General features: G+C 33.0%; 1 protein-coding gene across 1 annotated transcript; it reads right to left on the bottom strand.

Moving 5' to 3' along the window:
• Positions 1–6,315: 6,315 nt before the first annotated feature.
• On the bottom strand, positions 6,316–9,086 carry LOC135631376 (uncharacterized). Its single transcript, XM_065138994.1, has 2 exons — positions 8,641–9,086; positions 6,316–6,601 (listed from the first exon to the last, which is right to left on the bottom strand). Exons 1-2 carry the CDS (start codon positions 8,945–8,947, stop codon positions 6,570–6,572), a joined length of 339 nt encoding a protein of 112 aa, XP_064995066.1. The 5' UTR covers positions 8,948–9,086; the 3' UTR covers positions 6,316–6,569.
• Between the last annotated feature and the right edge of the window lie 2,862 nt (positions 9,087–11,948).

Genomic DNA, 11,948 nt, shown 5'->3' with positions numbered 1-11,948 from the left:
TGTGAGTCTGATCTACAAAATTTGCTTCTTCTTCTTTACCCTTCATCCAGTCTGAAAATAAAGAATTGATTAATGAATGGGATTAGGGGTACATAGAAATCAAAACTCAACATATATTTGTAAGCAAGTGATATTAAAATATTTCTACATAGGTAACTTATATGCGCATTTTAAAAGGATTAGAGGAATAATGATATAAATAACAAGAAATTGGAGACTATTATGTAAATTTAGATACACATAAAAATTTCTTCTTTTGTTACCCTTCCTCCGTTATAGAAGAAGGAAAAAAAAATATATGTTTATGGATTGAGGGGAATTTATAATTTTTTATAATAATTTATATCAATAATGGATAAATTTATTAGTCACTTATATGATAGATCTATATGGTATATGTATTTTGCTAATGATATTATCTTAATTGGTGATAATTTAAGTAGAATTAATTATAAAATCGTGTAATGGAGATTAGTCTTAAAAACTAGAGGTTTAGATCAGGTAGAATTAAGATTGAATGCATAAAATATAATATTAGTGATTTTAGAAATAAACAGGAGAATATAATTAAGTTGGAAGGATAATAAATTTTTTAAGTAAAAGCTTTATTTGTTTTAGATCAATTATTCAACTTAGACGAAGATATCGATGAAAATATTATTCATATAATAAAAGCATGATAGTTAAAATGATAAGAGGGCATCATGAGTTTTGTATGATCATCGGATATCTTTGTGATTAAAAAAAAAAAAAAGATAATTGTAAGGCTAATAATGTTTTATGGATCTGAGTGTTCGACAATTAAAAAACAACATATATAAAAAATTTATATTATCAAAATGAGAAATACTTTTATTCATAAAGAACTAACTATATGTTACTTTCATAAATAATAAGACGGGATAAAATTATTTAAGATTATATGAACATATGCTTAGGAAACATTCAAATACAACAAACAGAAAAAAAAAAATATTAGTGATATGAAAAAAGATAAAAAAATCTAAAATAATTATACATATTTTAAACTTAACTAAACATATGAATTCATAGTTTTATTGTTATTACAATAATTGGATCTCATGATTTGCTATAATAATGGAGTGCAATTCATTGAGAAATGTTTTTTTTTACAAAAGTTCGTTATAAGCAATTCATTATTGTCGAAAGTTCATCATGTCTATTTCAATAATTCTCATCGACTGACATCTGACAAGGACATCAGAATAGACACCTGTCCTTCAAAAGACATCATTATCCTCCAAAGAGCAGTCTAAGTTAGCTTAGTGTATGACATGTACATTATGGCGATTAAATGGGTCAATTTGGTGGACAATGATGTCTTAAAAAAGATTCTCCAAAGCCATATATGTATTCGTAGAATGTCACATCACATACACTAATAAGGCAAATGTGCACATATATATATTCTTCATAAGTCTGTAGTTTTCATATTTATTCCTCTTAATGTAAGTTTAGCACATGAGAATGTATTTAATTTCTGCTAGTTAAACTATAATTTACATTAAATACCATTTAAAATACTAAAATATTTTAGGTACAATTTTTTTTTCTTTAAGAAAACTAATGTTAGTCATGGTTGAAAGTGTTTGACCTGAGTTTTTTCTGTCTAGATGTCAATACCAGTGGCATATAGGTAGGAATATATCATGTTATATCAAATTTATAATGACAAATATGTTATTTCAAAGCTCTGCAACTATAGATATGTAAGCCCTAAGCAACATGAGATAGATCCCTTGAAGAAAATATTTTTGTTTGGGTATGTTTTGCTGCCTTCAAATTAATACAGTATAAATAATTCACCATGTTTAATCATTTGTGATTTTTGAACTAGTGGGAATTTGAGCTCCAAAATACAGAAGAAAAAAAGTTCATTTTGAATTTTGAGATGGATTCATAGTCAGCTTTGAAAAATATTTACAAAATATTAAAAAGAAAAAACATGAACTCTTCCATAGGAAATTCACTTACTGTATGATTTCCACCTGCCTAACCCATTTTCCTCCCTAATCATGATGTGATGTTTAAGCATCTCATTAAAATTTATGTATGGTTTAGTATTAGAATTATTAAATATTTCATAATTAATAATAATAATAATAATAATTGTTGGTATGAATTGATTAACATATCGTATGAGAATTTATTTTTATGGATGATTTATCAATAAACTATTAGTAATAGAGTAGTAGTGCTAACAAAAAGTCCAATAAAATATTATAGTGTTAATTTATGTAACATTATACTACTAATATATATATTTTTTAAAAAATATTACTTCATGATTGTGTTTTAATAAACACATTTCAATTTGATAATGTATGTTACATTAATATTTTATGATTAACTTTCATCGAAAGCTTAATAACATTCATAACATTGATAGGTAAGTTTATCATCAGTCTTTAAGCATATTTAGAAAACAATGAAGACAATTTTCCATAAAGTCAACTGAATTCCTTTTAAATAATAGCATGCCTGTTTATTTTTTTGTTATAAGAGCTTATATTTGAATCATGTCAAAAAAATGTAATGATTTATGACCAAATTAGGCCAATCACAATATGTTTAGTATAATCTTTTTTTTTTATCAGTCTCTTAGTAATGTAAAATTTATCCTTTAATTAATTGACCTCCTTCCCCCTTCAGATAATGGCTATTTAACTTTGGCTTTGTTCATCCCTGCAACCTTGACTTGGGTGAAAGAAATGTCTATATCTGCTAGCACTTATGGCCAACCAAACACACCCCTCCCATAAAGCTGGTCCATGAAAACCATCATCACTTGTTTCAGTGACAAGTATCAAACAATGGAAACATATTCATCATCATTAATAAACATTGTTTTGGTTGGACTTCATCTCTACTGATGTAGCAATTTCTTTCCCACAAGTAATGCAAATGGGGTCTGATGATGATGATGGAGCTTTGTCTTCAACAAAGAGTGGTTGATTAAAAAAGGAAATAAAAAAAGCAGTCCAACTATGTGAGAATATCGAGGGAAAGAGACTAGCATTCATCAAAACAACATGTCAACAAAGTTGATCATCATCATCCACAAAACATCATTAGGTTCAGCTTTTTTTACCCACAGAAGCAGCATTTTTGTTTCCACATAGTGGGGACATATGAGCCAGTCTTCTTCCATCATGTACGTTCTGAAGAGTCTTCTTCTATGACAAAGAAGGCGATAATTAAACAACAGTAAAACTTTCTGGGAAGGACACTCATAAATGTTCTTCTAGAAAAAGATAGATAGCCATAAACAGTATGTATAATCATCAGCAAACAATGAATGGTTGGGGTTAGGTTTTATCCCCAGTCGAGTGCATTTTCTTTCCACGAGTAATGCATGAGCCCAATGAAATCTTGTCTTCCATGAAATAATTTTTTTTTGTTTTCAGATTTATCCCATACTGCTCAAAACAGTGAAGAAAGAACACTCTGATGGCACTCATATCTGGGAAAAAAGACTAATGTTCAGCAAGCAAGACAGGCCACCGACGAACATGATTAGGGTTAGATTCTTCTCCCCGGTGATCGTACATCATTTTCTTCAGAGCTATGCCACACTGTCCAAAACAGTGACAAAAGAACAGTATACAACAATCCGAGTGAGGGAAAAAAAGACTTATCTATACTGATGAAGAAAAATATGCTGCAAACAAGCATGATTAAGGAGAAGAAAGAACAATAAGACAACGGTCCACTTCTGCTACAATAGCATGTGTTCCAATGGGGAGAAGAGCTCGGTATCCGTCAAGAAAAACGAAGGAATCCCTCGTCTTCTGGCCCAGTCAAGGTCGCTCTCGCGGTCGGTCGAAAATGAAGGCTTCTCTGAATTCCATGGTGGAAAACATGGTTCAGACTGTCCCAAAGTTTGTTTGCACATCACAATCAGATTGTCGAGTAGACGACCGTAATACTTATCGTCCTATGATATTAATTATATTAAGCTTCATGCGTTCGTTTCATCATCAACTTGTTCTTCGGGAGTGGCATATTTTCGATGGAATTCAACGTGGAAGAAAGATATGGATCTTATATTATTTATCAATTACGATGATAATTATACTAATTTATTAAATAATCTCTTTCGTTGTCACCCTCTCCATCTCATCTGTGACAAAGTCATACGTATGAATATATTTAAAGGCTATAATATCCTACAAATTAAACTTGGAAAGTTCTGAATTATCTTTTTTTTTTTTCGATGTAATCGACACAAATAACAACATCTTTGGAAATTGTTAAAGTTAATTATAAGCTTTTTGTTTGCCTTAAACATACATAATTCTCATATCGCTAACATAGAACATAAATTTTAATATCTTCATCATGAAAAACAATCACATAATGATGCATAGTACTTTCTTGTGATTCTAAATCTTTAATCGCCAACAAATTATTTTGGATCAGCAAACTCATTTACATCAAGTAAAAGATATTATATATTTTCAACAAAAGTAAAATTGTCTATTTTGAAAGAATTTGTCACCCATTACTTTTTTTTTGTCTAAATAAATTTCATATGCTTTTTCATTTTATTTTTCTTGTATGATCTCAACACCCTCAATCTGAATAAATCTTTTATTAGGAGAATGAATTGTTCTTGATTTATTTAATAACTTTATTTTCTTGGACATTATCGTCAAATTGAGTAGGCTCTTAGTAATCTTCCAAGTCTCAATCATGTGTCCATCACATTTCCTTTTGTATTAATAACTTGGCTAATCTAATACTATGAGAGGAAATATTTTTTTTCATGATTATCCTTTAAGATTATTTAAGTCTCTCTTTCAGTACTTTCGCACGAGAATATGTTTTAAGTGTCAATATATATATATTTTTTACTTATCATTATTACTTGATGGATGAATTATAATACTTTGTGATCTTCTTCTCTGTGGAGAATAAAGGATTATTTATATACTTCTGAGAGTGTCCCAAATTATCTATTGAGACTTTTTAGGGAAAACCAGTAAAAAAATGTCCAATAAATACATTCACATCTACAAAAATTATCACACATAATAAATACCCTTGTCATTAGATTTTATGAAGCTTAGCAAGAGGTCAAGCACAGTTGCTTCTGTCTCTCCATGATGAACCCACCTTTTGATGGATCAACTAAGGAGTCAGAGACACTTAAGGGGAGTAATTGGTCTGCATTGCTCTACTGATAGATTCACATCATTTTCTTTTGGGAATGAAAGCAACCAAAGCATCATTTATTTGTGAATTGCTGATCTACCCAACATTTCTAAAAGGAAGACAAAGGAAAACCATATGACTTAAAAAGAACCATAAAGCTGAAAAGTACATGACATCTATCTATATCAGCAACCATACCAACAAGCCATGATGTCTAAATTATTTTTGCTAGCTGTGTAGATAATATGTCTACTTAAATCATAAACATTCAAACCTTTTTTATTGTTCCTGGTAAAGCTTTCTGAGGTCTCCTACAACCTCCTCCCCTTCCCATTAATCCTAGTTGACCCATCTCAGCTAACCACAACATATGATCACCTCAAGTAAATCAACAAACCTGAAACAACAAAAAAGAATTCCAATGATCTAAAATCCACAGTTGATTCTACCCAATACTTAATAACCAAATTTAATAGCAAATGTTGACATAAATGATAAGATCATCAACTTTCAGTGATCATCCACAGTGTTTGATCCCTCATCTTTGTTGCTGAATGAATAGTTGATGGTTTTTTTGGCTTGGGTCTTTGCAAAGATTTCACCTCTTATAGCTCAATCCTGGCATGCACGTCAAGAATAAGATTGAAGAACAAGTGTACCAAAATGGGTGACACAACCTCACCTTTATACATATTTAGAAACTAATGTCACTGAAAGGAAAAGAATTCCAGAGTAGACACCAATGTCTTATCATCAAAATTTTCACACTAGAAAAGAAAGGAACATCTTAACAATTGATTATGAGGATAAACTAGAAAATTGACAACAGATATCATATTATTTATCAAAAATCTCTGCGTTATCTCCTCCAGCTGTTGGCACCTTGTCACCTCAAGCACAACGTCTTCTGCAGCTATCATAGTGGCATCTACTCCATAAGAACAAGCTATTCATCTAATTTAGGAGTGAGCATTTTACTCTTGTTAGTTTCATAATTAGATTTAGGTGAGACCACATTACCAAACCTGGTAATGTGCTCACCTAAATAGATAATTAACACATCTATTCTCCTTACCGGAAGCTGAGATTGAGACACTATTAATTCCATAATTCACAAAATCAAGACAACAAAACACATGAAAGCCGGACTTTCTGACACTCTTTAACTAGTAATAATGTAACTATATACAGAGAACTACTAAAATTTGAAAAGGTGAGCCTGGAAAAACAGCAGAGGACCTATAACCGACACCTTGTATCAAAGAAAACAATAAGAAAAGAAATTTGTCGGAGCAGAAATTACAAGTGGTTTTAATTGGTATGGACCAAGCCAATCCTTGAACGACAAAACCTTCCTGCATCCTTGATACTGGATTTATGCCCTTTGACATCTAACAAGTTGTAAATTTGGAAGAGAGTATATCTGCCAAAAGAATAGTCAGGAATAGAACTAATCGTCAGAAATAACTTCACAAGTAATAAGAAATATACAAGTCAGTGCACATGAGTTTGTGCCTGCATGATCATACTATCCAAAAGTTTATATTATTGGGTATCCAACCTTCCTATAAATGAGAAAAAAATGAATATCTCTGCTTTTTGATAATGTTCGACTAAGTACATATGACTCAAAAGCCTTCTGCATTAGACTGATCATAGTGCAGATATGAACATGTCAAAAAAAACAAAAAACAGTTACCCATTTCCAAATCCATTGCCCAAAGTATACCAAACTAGATATAAAAAGTGCTTTTTACATATACCGAACTAGATATGAGAAGTGATTTTTACATAGACGATAATAGAAAAAGTTTTGGTCAGGAAATAATGTGAATGAGCTCTTTATTTGCTTCAATGGCTACCAAATAGGTCCCACGGTTCTCAACATACGAATGCTTGTTAGATGGCTATGTGACCATTGGACCTCCTAACAAACAGATGATGTTGGCAAGTCTAGTCAACCACCCAAGCAGAGAAGCCCAATGATTAAGCAGTCTTTCCAATGGTTAGCACAATGGCTCATTAATTAAATGAAGTATAAAGAATTTAAAACAAACTGGCAGGCATTTAAGAGCACATGTATGAAATATGCAAAACTTGTATTTATGCTCATTGTCGCATCATAATACAACAGCCAATCCAAATCGAGTCAATTTGAGCTACATGCATGATCCAAAAGTCCACATATTACAGCTATACTTGGCTTCATGAAGTTGTTGAACAGAGACCAATGCAAGCTGTGAAGGGCCTTGATCCCTTTCTATGCTGAATTAAAAGTAAAAAAGATAGGCAAGACATTAAGCACCTCAATGAGCATAGGTAATTGTGGATGTTTCAAAAGATTCTGCCCTAGCAAGCCCTAATAAAAGTCCAACGTCATTCATAACAAAAACTTTACAGAACTCCAAAGAGATGTATTTCAAGTAGAAATCTGGTAAAAGAGTCCTGTTCATCAGTATAGGTGCATTCCAGAATTCAATTTATGCGTAATGTTCATTTTAGCTCTCTGATAGGACCCTAAACTAATATGGTAGCTCATGCCGAATGTTCCTCAGAATTCACCTCTGCCTAATGTTCATCAGAATTTACCTCTGCCAATGTCCACTTATTCTGCTTAGAGGTACCTAGAATATCAGGGAACTACTGACTAACAATCTTACTATCACTAATGCAATCGGCCACTTTGTAACTTGTGGTCGACCAATTCTTGTCTCCTACTAAAGGCCATAATCATCTTAATTATCTAACAAGCAGCTCACAGCATCAGTCGGAAGTACCAAAAAATTAACCAACCGATCACATTATGCATTAGCCCACTTCTCACTGCTAAAAGCACATGAGTTCAGCTAATTGAGATGTAATTAATCACACTTCTCCGAAGTTCAACTCCTTTGTGCTTCCCTTTTGTTTTTGTGGTGATCCAATTTATTCATCTTCCCTGGATTGCCCCAGCTCGAATTACTTCAACTGGTCCAAATTATACATATAGCCAGTTGAGTTCATCTTTGAGTGGGTTCATGGGGTTTGAACCACCGCTGAGCTTGGAGCATTCATTTCCAACAAGAAACCATCGACTTTTTAAATAAGATTTTCCCTGGAGTTCATGTACATAAAAAATCTTACATGAAAAATGCAGTCACCACCTTACTAGGGTTTGAACTTAATCAACTTGATCTACCTAATACCAGGAGATGTGAGGCCTGAGCCTATCAGCTGTGAACAATCTGTGAATATTTCAACTGTGCCACAAATTGTAGATTCTAATTGCAATATATTTATTGGACATGTTTAATAGATTAACGATTGTTTTACCCTCTCAGATAAGTGTATGTCTATTCAAACACGAAAAATAAGGATCCAAAAATCCTCAATGCAGATATCATGAGAAACATGAAGCAAATATCAGAATTATCTGAACTAAAAAGCAAATTATTCTCGTAACTATACAAGACTAATCCGTACCTGGGATCGCCTCGGGGTTCGAGGAGGAAATCCGGCGAAGGATCGCCCTCGTCAGGCCGGACAGATTGGAGACGACCCCGGCGAAATACACCACCGCCAAGAGGCCGATGACCCAGGGCAGCAGTAGGAACCCGATCAGGAACGTCATGGACCCGCACAACATCATGACCACCGACGCGCCGAGGAGGAACGAGGCGAACCCCGCCGGCGTCACCTGCTCGCGCATCGGCGGGGCGGTGCGGGGGGAGCGAAAGGCAGCGAGGACGAGGGCGCAGAGATCGTCGAGGAGTTGGTCATCCCGGGGCATGGTCGGATGGAGACCTCGAATCCTCGCACTGATCTTGAAGAGCAGAGCACAGCAGAGAGGGAGAGGGGGGAGGAATGGAAAGCGTAGGAATAATAACAAACAGGTAGCGGGGTCGGCGGCGGGGACGGAGGCAAACGGATAGGCTCGGTGAAGTGGAAGTCTGTCCCTTGGGAGTCGGGTCGGTTTCACACACGCCAATAGTATGTGTCCACGTGGCAACTCACCGAGCTGATGACCGCAATTAGAAACCCCTTTTCGCTGGACCCCACCACATCGGATATATATATATATATATATTATATTATATATATATATATATATATATATATATATATATATATATATATATATATATATATTCTCTAAATAATTCAAAGTTTTTTGTCTTTTTTAGTTTGATATAATTATGTTTTTATCATTATTTTCTTCTTCTTATTATTAACTTTCTTCCTTTCTTTTTTTTCTCTTATATTTGGGGTGTATAAAAAGGCCAATTGTAATTAAATGATATTAGAAAGTAGACAAATGAATTAAAGTTTTTCCATATTATTTTTCACTATTCATGCTAGCTAGCTATCCTACATGCTTATTATTAATAGTTAAGATCTTTATCGATGAGTATGAAAAATGTATCGTTGAATCTTTGTATCACTCTTAACCGGTGAGACAAGTTGATGTTCTTGTTGTTGAATTTGTAGGAGAAGATTTGGAAGCAAATGGTTTTGATATATGATCATTAAATCAATATTTTATGAATTATATCAAAAATATATAATATAGATATAAATAATATAAATTAGTATATGAAGTATAAAAGATAAGCGATGAAACGGGATTCGAGCATGATAAACTATTAACATATTGATATCGCATACTATATGCATATTTATCAAGTATCATTTAGATACCATATCTTTAACCATTAATGTTTGTTTTATAGTAAGAGCGTAACTCATAAACACAAGATTAGGATTATATACAAATACAAATCCATGATATCATGTCCAAGATTCAAAATATATCTATATACTTCGATGGAAAATCAAATATAACTCATAACCATTAACATGATAGTGAACTGAAATATTCCATTTATTCAAATGCCTACGGATAAAAACTATCACACAAATGTAAAATACGAGTATTTCAATAATTACTTCACCCATTAAACAATATGAGCAAACGGCTACTTCGTTTTAATATTTATTAGAATTTTAAGTTTTTTGAAGCTAAATACGTTTACTAGAATTTATTCGTGGATTATCAGAATTATTTTAAAAACTTAAAGAATTATAAGTTCTTCTTCATGTATTATTATATTTTATATTTTATTTTTTATTAAGGATAAGTGATGAAAATCGAATTTAATCCTACGATTTCCACCAACCAAGTAAACTGACTTCTTTTAATTCTATCTTTCAATCACAATGCAAAAGTATCTATGGATCCTAATAGTGAAGTCGGATGAACACCCTTACCTTATAGTGGTCAACACTCTTTCATTATACTCCATTTCAAGCATGCACATGACTTATGGTAATTGGAATAAGAGATTAATCGGGTGATATTAAATAGGATCCGAATCAAAACTTGGTTGAGGACAACTCCTTACAGATAATCCTGCATTCTTTTGCTTTATTTTCAAATGTAATTATGGAAAGCAGAGCCACAATAGTATTCATATATCTCTCTCTACATACGTATAGTGTTACCTTAAAAGTTCACTATTTTTTGAGAGTCATGCAATCCCATAATAGAGGGATTTCATGGCAGTCAATTCTTTTTCTTTTATTCAAAAGTATTATGATCAATATGAAGACCAACAAAATAAGACTACTGGATTTCAATTCGCTAAAATTCTATCTTTTCTAACTTTATTATGCTTTATTGGATTATTCTTATCAGGAAAAGCCTTATGGACCAGGCAATGAGTGGGGTCGCTGACCACCTTGGCCAACCTGACAAGCCACGTCACCGACAAAAACAGCCATGCGTGAGGCATCAATTTTGGATAGGATTCATGTGTCAGTGGAGCCATCACATCCCCTCGAATATATATTATATACCTGCCTACCGTTTACACATATGTATCACTGTGTGCATAATATTCTATACAGTGACACGATGCATGACGTGGAATAGCCCGAGAGAGAACGAGTCGATCTTATCTATCCACGGAATACAAAGAGGTGTTGGCTATGGATGGAGGCATGCATGACGTGACGCCACTTTGGATTTGCTTTAGTCGTCAAATGTAAAGCGGATTTGGGTGACGATCTCCATGAGGAACGCATCGCGACCACCATGTGATTCCAATCATTTGATCTCATTGGACACACGTCACCGTCTGTTACATATCACATCGCCTCATATTTAATTCAATAGTATGAATATTAACTTTATCAAATTTCTCAAAAATCACCACCTTTTAGTTATTACCAACTAAAATTAACTTTGCGAGCACCCAACTCATATATATATATATATATATATATATATATATATATATATATATATATATATATATATATATATATATATATATATATATATGAACAAATCAGTGCAGAAATAAGCGCTTCCACGCTGCCTAGAAGCTAACTAGTTGAGTTGTCACGTTGATTCGCTTCCTAGGAAGGCTGCCAAGTCAACCCGTCATTCGAGGAGTCATGTCGGGAGGATGTCAAGTATGCATATCTTTTGTCACGTAGGAAAAGAAGGCATGAATGACATCAAAATCATAAAGATAGATATTTTTCATAAAGACAAGTGACGAAACAAATTTAAAATGTAGGATCAATCTTGCTTTCATCTACGTCTAATAAAAATTCCGTCACAAACCCTTTCTCGTCCTATGAGTCACCGACTCAGTTCCGTCGGCATATTAAATTAAACTTTATTCATCAGAAATTTAATTAAATAAAAAATCCTCATCTTGGTTAAAGGCAAACTCTTAATTTGATTCATCTAGGATACTGATATGATTATTATGATCCAACTT

This window comes from Musa acuminata, chromosome BXJ3-2 (genome assembly GCF_036884655.1).
Source record: "Musa acuminata AAA Group cultivar baxijiao chromosome BXJ3-2, Cavendish_Baxijiao_AAA, whole genome shotgun sequence".
Lineage (NCBI taxonomy): Eukaryota > Viridiplantae > Streptophyta > Magnoliopsida > Zingiberales > Musaceae > Musa > Musa acuminata.
The sequence above is the reverse complement of the archived record's forward strand: the minus strand, read 5'-3'. Positions and strand labels throughout refer to the sequence as shown.